The sequence below is a fragment of the Gekko japonicus genome, unplaced genomic scaffold (assembly GCF_001447785.1).
Source record: "Gekko japonicus isolate JY-2015 unplaced genomic scaffold, Gekko_japonicus_V1.1 scaffold1301, whole genome shotgun sequence".
In the NCBI taxonomy this organism is placed as follows: domain Eukaryota; kingdom Metazoa; phylum Chordata; class Lepidosauria; order Squamata; family Gekkonidae; genus Gekko; species Gekko japonicus.
The window spans coordinates 314,001-331,475 of record NW_015169213.1 but is presented as its reverse complement, the minus strand read 5'-3'; the positions used below and the strand labels follow the sequence as shown (position 1 = coordinate 331,475).

General features: G+C 43.2%; 1 protein-coding gene across 1 annotated transcript in view; it reads right to left on the bottom strand.

The window, feature by feature from the left end:
* Positions 1 to 17,475, bottom strand: part of LOC107114785 (slit homolog 3 protein-like) — a 291,107-nt gene that overhangs the window by 192,764 nt on the left and 80,868 nt on the right. Inside the window, exon 10 of the mRNA XM_015416378.1 lies at positions 1,688 to 1,831. Within this exon, the coding sequence (XP_015271864.1) occupies positions 1,688 to 1,831 (144 nt within the window). The remainder of the gene's footprint in view (positions 1 to 1,687; positions 1,832 to 17,475) is intronic.

Sequence of the window (17,475 nt, the reverse complement as noted above, 5' to 3'; positions counted from 1 at the left end):
ATCTCCCATAATTTCCCTTTGGATCTTCTTATGTTTATAACTATATATTCTATATATGTTTCGTTTCTAAATCATTATGATAAGGTAAATTACAATAAAGTAAGATAGAAAGTAAGATGCAAAAAAGAAATATATTCCTCCATTTCTTTACTCTGCTCTCTAGGATCTTTTAGTGAATTATGTTCTTCCTCTTTAACTGGAGCTCTTCTAATCGTCATTCCCTGACCCAGGACTCTGGAAAAATTCCGGAGAAGACTCTCGCTGAGAATCTTGCCCATTGGGGAGGTATGTGGGGGGTATCCCAATGGCCCTACTGCTCCTCTACACTTTATGTTCCAGGCTACTTTACTTAGGGGAAAATATATAAGGCAAAAGAGGAAAGGGGAAAAAAGTAACTCTATAGCTGCCATCTCCTCCGGTGTAGATCTTTGCAGTCTTCTGGTGTGTTCCTCTTCTTTTGGTTACCAGTTCTTGGACTCCTAACCTAAGTCTGCTTCCGACGCCTTCAGAAGCTTTTCACCAGATGTTAGGTCATGGGCTGTGAATATTCTTCCTTGGTGTGTGACCGATATATGTCCAAGCAGAAGCCAACAATACCTGAAGCTTTTGTGCGATTGGGTGCATATTTTTCGAGGCATTTAGCATTTCAAAAGGAATATCTGGGTACAGCTGGACCAAAGTGTCCTCAAGCTTCAGACCTCTGTTCTTCCTGGCAATTTCAAACAGGTTCTGCTTAGTCTTTCTGTCTTTAAGATCTGCCACGATATCAGGTATCAGTGCTGGTGAGCCCGTTCGGGGAGGGTTTACACAGAAAGCATTGTTTACCACTGGCCCCGGAAGCTGTATAATTCCTTCTAACCACTTGTTTAAAGCAACAGTAAGCCCTGTGAGGCCTCTAAATATTCGTCCATTTAATTCAAAGTTCAAAGAAATTCCACGGAATTTTACTTTAGTTTCCCGTGATTTAATTAGCTTGCTTTTCACCCATCCTTCAAAAGTTTTCAGTTCAGCTATTTCCTTAGAGTTCTTTTGCATGCCAGCAGCTGCTGTCTCCGCCTTCTCCTGTGTCTCCTGCAGCTTTTTATTGGCTTCATCCAGCTTATTCATAATAGGAGTCATGCTGTTTCTTATCTCTTCTTTTAAGTCTTATTTTAAATCTGTCAGCATCTCCTGTAAATGCTTTTTGGTTAAAGAGGCTTCTCTTTTCCTTTTGCTTACACGAATTTCTGCTTCCTCCATTTCCAATGGGGGAGGAGAGTTTTGGCTTTCTTGCATTGCTCTAGGCATCAGTTTGGAGGAGTTCTTGCCACCTTTCTCTCCCCTGTTCCTCCCCATTGTTTTGGTAAAGCTGTAATATTTAAATTGCAGCCCGTTATTTTTAAATTTTAATTCTTTTGTAGGAGCCCGATGCGGAGGCTGTGTTGGGTGCGACTGCACAGCTCTGCTGTCGCTCTGACCCCCCGAAATTGATTTTACCTAAGCAAAGATCACAGAGAAACTGCTAACAAATTAGAGCATGGACTTTGCATAGGCTATGTTCAACACTCCTGCTTTGCTCCAAAACAGCTTGCTGTCAAAACAGCAGCACTCCTTTAATACATCTGGAATAAAACAACCAACAGATACACAAGCCACAACACTCCCCCTCTTCCCAGTATCTTGAAAGGCAAGTAGTCTTCATACTTACAGAGTCTTGAGCCCTGTGAGGCCTCTAAATATTCGTCCATTCACAGATTCCAGCTGATTCCCCGTCAACATCAGTTCCTGCACCCCTGTGGCGCCATCAAAAGTGCCTTCTCGAATCTCTTTGATCTTGTTGTTACTCAGGTTTCTGAAAAAGAAAACAAAACAAATTTGATGCTGGACAGGCAATATTATTCAAGAAGGCTACATACTTTCCCAAACATAAACACCAACATGTTTACATTGGGCAGTGAAAAGGCAAACAACAGTCTCTGGGCAGATTAAAAGAACTGACCTGAGGGATTTCTTGCTGTCAAAGTTGCCCATTATCAGCTGTCCTTATATGTTACAACATTCCACACATTTCTTACGGAATGACATTAAATCACAGGACCAACATTCTGAATCGTGATATTTCTACCAGAATATTTGCCCTAAAATTCCAAGCTGTCACTAGCATAATTGCTGTAGTTGGCAACATAGTTGTGGCACAACACCAAGTTTGCCACCATTTTTGCCCCCATTTTAAGTACTGATTTTTGGATTAGGTAGTAAATTTTGATTATGAACTTCCACTTGTTATATTATATCCCAAACTCTTTAGCTTCAGTAAGCTAAACTAAAGTGTTTTTTATACAGCAGTCACATGTTGCTGCCCACTCAGTGTTGCTGCTCCAGTGCAGTGCACATGGAGGTCCAAGGTGGCGCAAACAGCCCTTCCCCAGGCTTTTTTGGCTTAGGAAAATGGTACCGAGCTGAACTGGCCCCCAGCGTTCTTGGGAATTTTGGTTCCCCAACTAACCACAGTTTCATGAATCTTTTAGCAAGAACATGAAAGTTTCATGATTATTCTTCTGTACCCAAGGGAGTCTTAAATGCACTTTTGAATGAGTAATCTGCTCTGGCATAGTCCATGGCAAACATAATTTAAAATCCAAAAGAGTACCAAGGCAGCGTTCACACGTGAGAGATAATGTGGGAGGAGAGGGGAATATGACCCGTATTTGTGCGATCACACAGTCCCTGGGAGCTGCAGGGACGGCTGCCACTGTGTGATCAGACGCAACCGCGGGTGAGTTGGGGGTGGGTTTTTTGGCCGTGAAATTCCGGTGCGCTTCAACAAGGGATCAATGCTTCGCATTTCCGCACCAAGTGCTCCCTATGCAGTGTGCAATGATGCGCATACTGAAACGGGGAAAAAAACAACGGCATGGAGTCAGGATGGCCTGATCAGATCATCCCGACGCCACGAGAGAGCGCTGGCGCAATCACACAAGGGAAAGTCCATTCCTGGGCCATAGCAAACACGTTTGCTACTGGACTTTCCCCGGTGCCTTTTTACTCTGCTTCTGCAGCGGAGCAAAACGATCTGCTAATGGGAGCGGGACTCTTGATAGGTGTTGGCGTCTGATTGCACCCTTAAAATCCACCCGGCATTCGTGCCTATGTTGTGGCTAATTCTGTGTGTGATCGCGACCCAAAACAGTATGTGGTATACTTCTTCATAAAAAATGTTAGATACTGGGTTCCATGAATGGTCCGAGCCCAAGCATAGTGATCAGCTCTCCTTTATTAGAGATTCAGCAAGAACGAAAAGCGAAAAGCCAGGGCAACTGCCATGTTTAAAATAGCATGCAATTCCACCCACTTCCCCAAATAACTACCAACAATAGGCAACTGTCAGAACCATTAATTCCTCATTGGCCACCTCCAGAGTCCTGGTGGGCTATTGTTCTAGAGCTTCAAGCTCAGCCAGTCTCTGGTAGAAACAGTCCTGGAATGTTCCAGTCCCAATACATAACAAAAAAGTAAATATTTCACTAGACACACAGAAGTTGCTTTGTGTTATGTGGCATACATCTTTTTGCAGCTCCTAACATATACTTCAACTCTGATCCATTTCCCTGTCATGCTTCCATAACCATATATGGTCAGATCTTTTCTTTAATGTAGCAGCTATGAAGGAAGCTGCACCCCTGCCTATGTCTGTGAAGGCACTAGTTTCTAGCTCCAGAAGCTCTAGCCTAAAAAATATTTGGCTTATTCTGTCACCAAACAATGTAAACAGGAAGAAGAAGAAGAGAAGAGAGAGATTGGATTTATACCCCGCCCTTCACTACTGAAAGGTGTCTCAGAGCGGCTTACAAACTCCTTCCCCTTCCCCTCCCCACAACAGACACCCCGTGAGGTGGGTGGGGCTGAGAGAGCTCATGACAGAAACTGCTCTTTTTCAAGAACAGCTCCTTACCAGAGCTACGGCTTGCCCAAGGCCATCCAGCCAGGTGCAAGTGGAGGAGTGGGGAATCAAACCCAGCTATCCTTTCCTGTCAAAAGATCAATACATCATTTCAAATTCATGTGAAAGAGATGTACTAATCCAAACTTGTTATATATTTCAGAAGTTTCACACAAACACACATATTGCATGGTAGGTGATACAATAATGTATGAAATGTGAACTGGCCCTAGACATCTGGGAAAGATTTTTTGCCCAAAGCTCATGAAATATTTTCAGCATCCACACACCTCAGCATGTTAGTATTAGATACATTTTCCCTCCTAAATGCTTGCAGGTCACATTCATTAGAGCCAGCCATCTAATGGCTTTTCAGTATTCATGATGAGCTATCATGTAAATTTGTACCAAGGGACTTCTTAGAAGCGGGCACAGCTGACCCTGAAATCAATCGTGTCAATGAATCCTTTGGGACCACTTAAACACATGACTTATTGACATAACAGACAAAGGCTCCTGGTGAAAGCTGCCTATATATACTATGATTGCATACCAATAATGTTTTCTAAGGCATCATATTGAATAGGCATTGATTTGCCACTTTTGCTACTGTGGGCAGAGAAAATGGGGGGAGTTGGTAAAGTTTCTAATTTTAGTGCTAAAATGGTTGAAGCAAACATTGAAGTCATACCTAGGGCTTTACATTGGCCATATCACTTGCCAAAAACTGGATACAGAACCATCTACCCTGAATTTTCTGTGTAAAGTAATTATTTTGCAAGATAATTAAGCCTATCTAAATGAAAATAAATTTGAACTTCTTCCTTAACAGTGGTGTCTCCAGTCTTTAGATATTGGATGCTATTCTGCTCTGTATTCTCTCACTGTTACTAGGGAGGGTGGGGGCATGATGGGAGGCTTTGGCACAAGTATCAAAAGCCAGAATCGAAAGCAGTAGCTCTAGGAACTGAAGTAAATTCTATGGTAAAGCCACAGAGTTTCCAGTGATTCCTGGAGCAACTAAAATTGCTTTTTTTGGATGTGTCATGTTTGTAAATTTTCAAATCCCCCCCCCCCGCTCTAAGCAGCAGAAGGCAACAGGAGCTTAGGGAGCTTGTTGGAATATGCAAGGTCTACAGTGCATGTACTTGAAGAGGATCAGAAGAACAGCCTATAGGGGACAACTGAAGGACTGCTAGTTAGCATAGTTAGATTAGGGATTTCCCACAATCTCAAATTATATCCTTCCTGTCTCCTGATTGACTCTTTGGAGACTTCCTGCTCCAACTGCACCCTCTCCCTTTGTTCCTGTCTCTCACAGCAGTTAGTCAAGCCTCTCTCCCTCTCCTCTGTTCTATCAGAGTTTATTTCTTCTTTAATAAACCAAGTTATTTTCTTTAAACAGTTGGTGCTCCATTAAACTCTGCCTACAGGGTTCTGGGCCCAGTGTGAGCACCGCTGTGAAAAAGGGAAAAGTTTATATAGATTGGTAGGCAAAAAGAAGAAACTGCAAAATGGCTGCTTCCTGCATAGTTCAGCACAACTACCTACTAGATAGGTTGACTGACAACAATTTTCTTATCTGGATGGAGAGAATGAAAAGCCACTTGCTTGAAATAGAACTTTGGTACTTCATCAATGAATCCTGGCCAGGAGATGACACCTTAGCAAAGCAGAAGTCTTGGGACACGCACAATAAGAAGGCAAGAGGTGCATTGATAAAAGGTTTGTCCAATAGAGATGTTGCAGGTCATTCAAATGCAAACTGCAAAGGCAGTCTGGAATGAATTGGAGATACTTTATGTTAACCCTTCTCTAAAGAGCCACCTCTATACCCAAAAGAAACTATTTAGCATAAGGATGCCTGAAGGGGGTGTGAGAGTACTTAGATCAAATGCTTGCTCTGAGTCAAGGGCTAAGAAGGGCTAGCAAATATACTACAGAACAGGATTTGGTTGTTTTGATTTTAGTTAGTCTACCCAAGACTTATGAAAATGTTGTATGCCAAACAGAGTCAAAAGTAAATCTTTCTCTTTCAAATGTGATGAATGGACTGGAGCAATCACTCAAACACAAGCAGTTTGAGGAGCCCAACAGAAAGACTGAGCACAATGCTGACCAAGTAGCTCTATATGTAAATAATGAAAGCAAAGTAACTTGTTATTCATATGGAAAACAGGGGCATGTTAAAAAGGGACTGCAATACTTTTAAAAAGAAGGGTGCCCCTCCAAGTCAAATAAAGGGGAGAATTTGAAACAACCACCCCTGAAGAAGTGTTTCATATTAGCTAAAGATGCAACCAAAGGTCATATATAGTTCTTAGATAGAGCATGCTCAATGCACATCAGTGCACGCAGAGACTTTTTTAAAACTCTAAATGAAGGGAAAAAAAAGACACTAAGTATAGCTGATGGGAGATCTGTTGTGGCAGAAGGGGTAGGATCAGGAACTATAAAATGCAGACTCCCAGATGGACAGGTCAGAGAAATCCTTATTGAGAACTATTTGTATGTGCCACAACTATCAAATAATTTGCTTTCAGTAAGAATTCTTGCAAAAAGAGGAATGGTGACCTCATTTGGGGAAAGATGTCTTATCAAATACGATGGTGAACTGATTGCAACAGGGAGAGTGCATGAAGATTTATATGCTCCGGACACATGCACACAAAGTGCAAATTTGACCAGAAGTTGCAATCTTAAGAGATGTTCCATGTTATGGCACCGAAGATTTGGGCATTCAGATAATTATGCAATTGCCCAACTTGAGAACCAGAATTTAACTAAAGGCATACAAATAAATACATGTACAATTGAAAGGAATTGCATGCACTGCATCCAAGCAAAGGGGACAAGACCAAGTTTCAGCAACAATCATGTACCAAACCAAACAAGGAGCCCCCTAGAGCTCATTCATAGAGATGTTTGTGGTCCAATGAAAACAGAGACCTCCCTAGCAGGAACAGTTATATTTTGACTTTCATTGACGATTTCTCTAAATATACAGTTAACTATGTGATCAGGGAAGAAAGAAGTATTTGAAAAAACGTAAGGTATATGTTGTAATGGTTAGCAACAGGTTCCAGAGGAAACTGCTGGCAATCCACACTGACAACAGAAAAGAATACATGGGACATGATATAAAAATGTATTTAACAGAAAAAAGTATTAAACATCAACTTACTGTCAAACCAGAACAAAATGGCATAGCTGAGAAGAAAAACTGCTCCTTGACAGAAATGTGTTAGAAGTGGATCTACCACAGAAATACTGGGGAGAAGCCATCAACAGAGCCACTTATCTACTGCCCACAAAAGGTGCCAAGAGCATGCCATATAAACTGTGGTATGGGCAGAAACCCAACACTAAACATCTAAGGGTATCAGAATCAAAAGTCTTTGCCTACATCCCCAAAGAAAAGTGGTCCAAGTGGGATTTAAGGACTAAAAAAGGTAATTTTGTTGGATATACTTTGGGATGAAAGGGATATAGAATCCTTGATCCAAAAACACAAACTATACGAATTTACAACGTAGTCTACATAGACAAAAAGGAAAAACTAAAACTACAGAAAAACGGACACAATAGAATCTAAACCAACGGAAGAAAATAAAGTGCATCAGCCAGAAGCAATACAATCAACCAACTTGGAAACTACAGATGACACACTGGAAGAGCCCCAGGAACCAGAAGGGGATGAGGAACCAGAGGTCAGATGATCGGCTAGATCCAACAAGGGAGTACCACCAAGAAAATTCTCCTACCTGACCAAAATAGAGACTGCAACAGAACCTTCCACATAGGAAGACATAAAGAAAATGCCTGCTGAGCAGGCAGAAAGATAGAGAAATGCCACAGAGGAAAGAATTAAATCTCCAATCAAGAATCTGAAATAGACATTCACTGAAGCACCTCCAGAAAGTAGGATAGAACACAAATGGATTTTCTAAGGATACAGTTGTTAAACTTGAACATTGTTTTGCAAAACTGAGATTCTACAAAGAAAAATTAATCTTGTGAACTTGCACAATAGACCTTGAGAAGGGGCGTTGGAATATACAAGGTCTATAGTGCACCTACTAGAAGAAGATCAGAAGAACAGCCTATAGGGGAAAGCTGAAGGACTGCTAGTTAGCATAGCCAGATTAGGGACTTTCCACAATTTCAAATAATGTCCTTCCTGTCGCCTGATTGGCTCTTTGGAGACTTCCTGCTCCAACTGAACCCTCCCCCTTCATTCCTGTCTCTCACAGCAGTTAGTAAATTAGTTAAGCCTCTCTCCCTCTCCTCTGTTCTATCAGAGTTTTTCTTCTTTAATAAACTGAGTTGGTGCTCCGATCCTCTGCATGTTTAAACTCTGCCAACGGTTTTGCTCTGTAACTCCTTTTTCTGTTGCTTTCAGATGCAAATACCAAGTCCTTGTGATACTACTAAATTGCTAAAGGTGCCTCTAGACCAGGGGTGGCCAAACTGTGGCTTGGGAGCCACATGTGGCTCTTTCACACGTATTGTGCAGCTCCCACTACAGTGGCTGGGGAAGCAAAGGGGAGGCATGCTGTCATGAACGGGGCTGTGCCACCAGAGTCCTACTAGGCCCAGGGAGCCTGGCTAGCAGTAGGTGAGGCTGGGCCTACAACTCCTAGAAGCCTCTGAGAGGTTTTGAGGCCAATTTTGACCAATAGGGAAGAAGAGGGCTGGGGAACAAAAGGGCTGGTGCCAGAGCAGAAACTGTTCTTTCTTCCAGAGGGCAGAGCCAGAAGGAGGGCTGCTGCAGGAAGAGATCCTCATCCTGAAGGAAGGGTGAGTAGTTTAGTGTCACTTGGAATAGTGAGCTAGGGACAGTATATATTTAGACATGTTAGGGCATTTGATTTCTTTTCCTTTCACCCACTTACTGTTATTATTCTGCACCTTGTTGTTTGACCTCCTATAAAATAAAACTTTTCCTTGTTTCACTCTGCCTGGTCCTCACGCCTGTTATTTGGCCAAAAGGGAGGTCAGAAGGTCTTGGGAGGGGCTCTGGGCCTTCTCAAGGGAACCTAAATCTAGAGTGGTGGCAGCGTCAGGTGACACCCCACCTGAGCCATGACACATGCCTCTCCAGTTGGTCTTCCATTCCCCAGCCAGTGCAGAGACAGAAAGAGACTTGAACTTTAAATGCATTTTCAACTCCCCCCCCCACCAGCTGGCTTGGAGAAGGCATTTGTCTTTTAAAATCCCCTATCCAAGCCAAGCTAGCTGGCGTGGGGGCAGGGGGGCTTTGTTAAAATTGCTTTATTTCAACTTTTTCCCCACCTTTCTGTCTCTCTCTCTTTTTCTTCCTTCCCCATCTAAAGTTATCAATTTAATATTAATTAAAGCAAATTTGCATATTTTCAATTAAAACGTGTGTAATATTTGTTCATGTCTTGCAGCTCTCAAACATCTGACATTTATTCTATGTGGCTCTTATGTTAAGCAAGTTTGGCCACCCCTGCTCTAGACTGAGAATATTGTGTATATTGGGTGTACCAAATCAGTGCCAAAGACTCCATCCTCTTTAAAGTGCTTGCTTGTGCACTTCTTGTATATTCCTAATGTCAGCATGAAATCTGGATGTTGGTATTTGAGCAGTTATCTGATTTACTTGCAATCAGCAGGTGATAATGTTAACTTAATGGCATGAAAAGCTAATTTGTGCACCTCATATATCTGTTAAAGGTACAATCACTGGCTAAGCCAGGCCAGGTTTTTCTCTGGCCATCTGGCAACCCACTCCCCTAAAAAGTTATAATACAATTGGTGTGAGAAGATATTGTGCAAACATCAACACAGCTTTTGTTGTTTCACTGTTATCCATCAGATGATACTTCCTCTGCATATGGTTTTGCGCTTTGCTGTTGGTTTGATCATGCTTTATTTCTATTTCGTTACTACAATTTTCTACAGCACTAAATGTAAATACTTTATGTTGCAAATTGCATTTGAATGGATTTTGATGTTCCGGTTTGGATGTATCCCATTCCTGCCCCATTTACTCCTTATATAAAACCCTGACAAAGAGCTAGCTGCTGTGTACACCCACTCATATACTCCCAGGACAGGGGAGATGTTAATGTACTTGTACTACTATTTCTATTTACACTGGCCATTGTGAAAACCAGCTCAGGGTTGTAACTTTAAGTTACATGTGAACTGAATTCCTGTTCCTTTTGCTTAGCTACCATGAGGCAAAGCACCCTAGTTTTACCAAGGGTTAACATGAATAATAGTGGGTCTGCTTCAGCTTGCAGGTGTTTCTAATTAGCCTTTATCATAGATACTATCTGTATTTCTTTCAAGGTCTGATATCAGAATGTGGCAATTGTCTAAGTGAAAAACCTGCATTCAGTTCAGTAACTAGATGGAGGGGGGGGAGCCAGGAGCAAGCTGCATCATCTCTTGGAGGGCTCCAGTGAATGAGCGCTCTGACTGGATTCCAAAGACCACCTGATGCCGGAAAGCAAGGAGCTATTATTGGGACTTAGATAAGGGTGACACTACACTAACTTTTGATCCCATGGGAAAGATGCATAAGTTTCAGAGTGCCTGAAGAACTATGGATGGACTCTGCAATTTTGAATGATGCACCAGTTAAAGGTACTAAAATGTCAGAAAGGAAAAGTTGGCTTTTGTTGTGTTCTTTGCTAATTAACTGGTAGTATTTTTAATTTTATTTGCTCAATAAAACTGTGTATTTTTTCTAAAGGTTTGGTTCTTCTTGAGTTCGTTTGAGCACTGCTTACTAGTCTGGAAGACAGTGGTTCAGAGAGACTCAGGGTTTGGTTTCCTGACAGTTACCCTGTAAAATGTCTTGTCTGTTGACAGTACTGATTAACAAGAAAAAGTAGCACTCATGTAACCAAAGGCCCAACTAGAAGAGATACTGAAAACCCATGGTCAATCACAAGATGGCTTTAATTTTCTTGAAAAGCAAGAAGAAGAAGAGGAGGAGGAGATTGGATTTATACCCCACCCCTCACTACCTGAAGGAGTCTCAGAGAGCCTTACAATCCCTTTCCATTCCCCTCCCCACAACAGACACCCTGTGAGGTATGTGGGCCTAATAGAGCTCTCTTGAGAACTGCCCTTGAGAGAACAGCTCTGAAAGAATTTGTGACTAATCCAAGGCCACACCAGCAGATGCATGTGGTGGAGGGGGAATCAAACCCAGTTCTCCCAGATTAGAGTCTGCACTCTTAACCACTACACCAAACCGGCAATTGTGAGGGAAGAGCAGCTATATGGATTGGGGCCACTCACCCACCCTCTATTTTCTGAAAGACAATTCACCTTACTGAACTGCTGCTAGTCTAGTGGGAGAAATGTCTTTATTTCTCCATACTGGGTCTAAGATCATGAGCTACTCATTGCAAAATTCAGGCTTAAACTGAAGAAAGTTGGGAAAACCACTAGGCCATTCAGGTGTGACCTAGATCACATCCCTTATGAATATACAGTGGAGGTGGATAATAGGTTTAAAGGACTAGATTTGATAGACAGAGTGCCTGAAGAACTATGGACGGAGGTTCGTGACATTGTACAGGAGGCAGCAATCAGCACCATCCCAAAGAAAAAGAAATGCAAGAAAGCAAGGAGGCTGTTTAATGAGGCTTTACAAATAGCAGAGAAAAGAAGGAAAGCAAAAGGCAAAGGTGAAAAGGAAAGATTTACCCAACTGAATGCAGATTTCCAGAGAACAGGATGGAGAGATAAGGAAGCTTTCCTGAATGGACAATGTAAAGTAATAGAGGAAAACAATAGAATGGGAGGGATTAGAGTTCTCTTCAAGAAAATTGGAGAAATCAAGGGAACGTCCCATGCAAAGCTGGCCATGATAAAGGACAAAAACAGTAGGGACCTAACAGAAGCAGAAGAGATTAGGAAGAAATGGCAAGAATACACAGAAGAACTATACAAGAAGGACCTCAATGTCCTTGACAACCACAACGGTGTGATCACTGACCTTGAGCCAGACATCCTGGAGTGCGAAGTCAAATGGGCCCTAAAAAGCATAACTAACACCAAAGCTAGCGGAGGTGATGGTATCCCAGCTGAGCTATTCAAAGTCTTAAAAGATGATGCGGTTAAAGTGCTGTACTCCATATGCCAGCAAATTTGGAAAACGCAACAGTGGCCACAGGACTGGAAAAGGTCAGTTTACATTCCAATCCCAAAGAAGGGCAATGCCAAGGAATGTTCAAACTATCGCACAATTGCACTCATTTCACATGCTAGCAAGGTCATGCTCAAGATCCTACAACCTAGGCTTCAGCAGTACGTGGATAGAGAACTGCCAGAAGTACAAGCTGGGTTTCAAAGAGGTAGAGGAACTAGAGGTCAAATGGCCAGCATTCGCTGGATTATGGAGAAAGCAAGAGAGTACCAGAAAAACATCTACTTCTGCTTCATTGACTATGCTAAAGCCTTTGATGATGTGGATCACAACAAATTATGGCAAGTCCTTAAAGAGATGGGAGTACCAGACCACCTCACATGTTTCCTGAGAAACCTGTATAAGAGTCAAGAAGCGACAGTTTGAACCGGATATGGGACAACTGATTGGTTTAGCATAGGAAAAGGAGCACAACAAGGATGTATATTGTCACCCTGCTTATTTAATTTATATACAGAGTACATCATGCGAAATGCCAGCCTGGATGAATCACAAGCTTGAATTAAGACTGCTGGGAAAAATATCAACAACCTCAGGTATGCAGACGATACCACTCTAATGGCAGAAAGTGAAGAGGACCTAAAGAGCCTCTTGCTCAGAGTGAAAGAGGAGAGTGCAAAAGTTGGCTTGAAACTCAGCATCAAAAAAACTAAGATCATGACATCTGGTCCCATTGCTCCTTGGCAAATAGAAGGGGAAGTCATGGAAGCAGTGACAGGACTCATGTTCCTGGGATCCAAGATCACTGCAAATGGTGACTGCAGTCATGAGATTAAAAGACACCTGCTCCTTGGGAGGAAAGCTGTGGAAAACCTAGACAGCATAATAAAAAGTAGAAACATTACCCTGCCAACAAAAGTCTGTATGGTCAAAGCAATGGTATTCCCAGTAGTAATATATGGCTGTGAGAGTTGGACTATAAGGAGGGCTGAGTGTCGAAGAATAGATGCTTTTGAATTATGGTGCTGGAGAAGACTCTTGAGAGTCCCTTGGACTACAAGGAGATCAAATCAGTCAATCCTGACTGTTCCCTGGAAGGCCAGATACTGAAGCTGAAACTCAAATACTTTGGCCACCGAATGAGAAGGGAGCACTCACTGGAGAAGATGCTGGGAAAGATTGAAGGTAAAAGAAGAAGGGGATGGCAAAGGATGAGATGGTTAGACAGTGTTATTGATGCAACAAACATGCAATTAAGCAAACTCCGGGGGACAGGAGGGCCGGGTATGATGTGGTCTATGGGGTCGCAAAGAGTCGGACTTGACTGTGCGACTGAACAACAACAACTGGAGCTAATAGTAGCTAGAAGGAGGAGCGCCAATTGGGAAATGCTGCATGTGAAGCCTCCCACCCATCCTAGCACCACAGCCCATATCCAAGTTGTTGCCCCTTCCTGGTTACTTTTAAAGAAAATTAAAGGTGTCTAGAGATCTACTCACAGATCTTCAACACCATGTGGAATTGTGCCCCTGGAGAGCCTATCATGTTGCAATTACATGCCACTGGAAAAGAGTCTCCCTTTGAGTACTTGGGGAAAGAAGAGAAGTTCAACATTTTAGAAGCTTTTGGCAAATTTCATACAATTATGTACTGTAAATTTGTGCTCCTGGCTCACTCAAACGCTTTAGATTTTATTTTAAAAAAACAGAATAAGCTTCAAATCCACATGAGGAGAGGAGGTGGCACAAACAAGCCTGATTCATGATTTTCAGGAAAGAATACTGTAAACAAGGAAGTGCTTTCCAATTCATGTCTCCTTGTTTTAACATCACAGTGTGGAACACACAATATCTTCTTTGCAATAGAAGAAATACGCACATAGGTCCAGGAGGCTTAAAAAATATCCAGGCTAATAAAAAATACTTGGGAGCTTCCTTTGCTTGGAGGCATCTATAATAAATCTGAATGAGTCAATTTTTATGATGAACTGCAGGACAGTATTATCTCTTGCTGCCAGAATACAGACAGCTGAACTGTACCTCTTACATTCTTATCTCCTGCCAAGAGTGGACATGGAGAATTTATTGCTTCATAAGACATACAATGTTTAACAGAAACATGGTGGTTCCAAACAATGGGTTGGTTCAGATGTATTTACAAAGCTCTGCTTGAATTAAAATAATTGCAATTAACTGATTATGTGAATGCAGGCCACTATACTAATTATTGTTAACTAAAGCCAGGCTATGAAGCTACTTTAACCATAGTTAGGTTCTTTTCATACGGACACTTTAAACTTTTTTTTGCTTCGGAAGAAAAGTGGATGTTTTTAAGGGTTTCATACACCTAAAGGGTAAAGCGCAACCAACGTCACTCCCCAGGCCATCCCTTTATCAAAAGAGGTTTTGGAAAACCCAGACTAATGCTCCATTAACTTCAAGAGGGCAGATTTTATCTTAAAGGTGTGTGAAACCTTTAAAAATCAATTTGCCTCCAGAAGCTGAAGCGGGTTAAAAAACCCATATAAAAGTGACCTTAGTCTTTAACCATGGTTTTGGCTTACATATGAACCTCCACACTGCCTTTGAAAACAATCTTTCCCAGAATGATCTCAACAACATAGGCCTTGCCTGCTGGGCCACATCTTAGAAAGCTGAGGGTTTCCCCAGCAAAACACATTCCATTCCAACACCTCACTTGTTACTAACTAAAACTCCAGGGACACCTTGCTTACTTCATGCAGCCTAGGGTTGCCAGCAGTGTTCCCTCTAAGCTGAGTTAGTGTGAGCCAGCTCACAATTTTTTAGCTTCCGGCTCACACATTTTTATCTTAGCTCAGGAAGGGACGGCTCCAGAGCAAACTGATTTATGCAGGAGCCACATCGCTTGCTCACAACTTTAATGCCAGCAGCTCACAAAGTAGAATTTTTGCTCACAAGACTCCACAGCTTAGAAGGAGCATTGGTTGCCAGCCCCCAAATCCGGGTTGCTCCACTTCTGGGGGGTCCAATCCACCCACTCCCAACTGGCCAGGGGGAAAGCCCCACCCCCATGTTGCGGCCACCCATGGTCACCCCACTCCCTCTCTTCCTGCAGAGATTTAAAGGGCTTCAGCTGATCGCTGCTGGGAAATCAGCCCTGTGCACACCACAGCCCCCACCCTGCATGCAGAAAGACCCTTCAAAGGGTCTTTTTGCAAGCGGAGCTGTGGCTTGCAATCAGCCCCTCTCCCTCTCTGCTTAAAGATTCAAAGGGCCCTCCAGCTGATTGGTGGGACACGTGCTCCCCACTGATCAGCTGAAGTCCTTTAAATCACTACAGGAGGGGAGGGAGAGGGGTGGCTGTGTGTTGGGGGGTGGGGCTTCCCCACTGGCCAGGTGGCAGGGGGCAAATTGGACCCCCCAGAATGCACCCCCATCTCCCCACTGGAAGGACGAGGGGACCTAGCAACCCTAATGCAGACTTATTTGTTCTGTCAGCCCAAGGCCAGCTTTGCCACACTGTGGTATCACAAACCACTCACTTTTCTCCGATAACAGTAAGGACTTCATTTCCCACACAATGTTGACCAAACCGTGGACTGGCATCAAGACTGGGACATTCACAGACCTGTGACTCTGCAAAGATGTTTTACAGTGGCTCACTAACCATTATCACAATGGAGAGGCATTCAACTGGCTCTCTGAAGGAATGGTGAAGAGAGGCTATGACCAGCATCACCCCACAATGCCATGAAAGGATCAATATCCTTAATAAGAAGATTCAAGAAGATCGCCATGCACAAGAAGATCTCTGGCGTGGAAGCCAAGACTTGTCAAACTATGATAAATTGGCATAATCCCCAGTTACACAGCAGGAAGTAGCATTCAGATTTCCCATCAGCATGAAGACAAGCACATAACCACAGCTCCTACCACTGCCATTTCTTCAGCTGCGATCACTACACCTGTGATGCCAGGGGCATCTGACATCACAAAGGTGACACAACAGCTAGTGTACAAAGCTACCTCAGCTTCCTCAGCTGTCTCTTGCCAACTGAAAAGGAATTTCCAGGTGGCTAGTGACAGACTTCACGTTCCTGGGATCCCAGATCACCGCAGACTGTGACAGCAGCCATGAAATTAAAAGACGCCTGCTCCTTGGGAGGAAAGCGATGGCGCACCTAAACAGCATGATAAATAGTAGAGACATCACCCTGCCAACAAAAGTCCGCATGGTCAAAGCAATGGTATTCCCAGTAGTCATGTATGGCTGCGAGAGTTGGACTATAAGGAAGGCCGAGTGCCGAAGAATAGATTCTTTTGAACTATGGTGCTGGAGAAGACTCTTGAGAGTCCCTTGGACTGCAAGAAGTTCAAATCAGTCAATCCTAAAAGAAATCAACCCTGACTGTTCCCTGGAAGGCCAGATAATGAAACTGAAGCTCAAATACTTTGGCCACCAAATGAGAAGGGAGCACTCACTGGAGAAGAACCTGATGCTGGGAAAGACTGAAGGTCAAAGAATACGGGGATGGCAAAGGATGAGATGGTTAGACAGTGTCATCGACGCAATGAACATGAAATTGAGCCAACTTCAGAGGACGGCGGAAGACAGGAGGGCCTGGCGGGAGCTGGTCCATGGGGTTGCGAAGAGTCGGACTCGACTGTGCGACTGAACAACAAAAGTGAGCTCATCCACCAAATGGACATATTCCAACCATCTTTATTTAGGTTACCACCACCACAAGAGTCCCATCTTCCCTTCGTAGAGTCACTGCTTCCAAATCGAGGGCCCAGAAGACCCTCCAAGTGTCATTGCCATCACCAATACAATATCTGGGCATGGGCTGCAGAAATAATCCCTTCACTGCCACTGCAAACATTAGCTCTGCCCTTCCCTCCAAAAGTCACTAATGCATGAAACCACTTGTTTAGCCACAGAACAATGCATCCCTATACAGTTTACTGTGGATGTGGTGGATGAAGACAAAACATCTTGGGTGGTATTGTGTATTATGTACATGGAAGAGTGAGAAAGGGAAATTTGAGATGACAATAAGGCGAAGATGGCGGCGAGCGGCGAGCCCGAGTACGGAGACCAGTGCCTGGAAAGCATGACGTGCAACGAAGACTGGAGCCGATTGGACAAAGAGTCGAGCTGCCTCATTCGTGTTCTGTGGGGGCCATCTGCTGGAAAAAAGCCACTACTGCAGAGAATCCGTACTTCAACACTGGACATCTGCGCCCTTGAGGGAAAAGAACTACCATCAAATCCACCGTCGAATCCAAGAAAGATCCTGCTGTTAGGTGCCTAAGGAAAAATACCCTCCCCTTACCATTGTACTCCTAGCTTAGATAAAAATTATGTGTGTCTGTAGACCGCTCTGAGCCTCATGCGTAGGGCGGTATATAAATCGCAAATGTAATGTAAAAAAATGGAA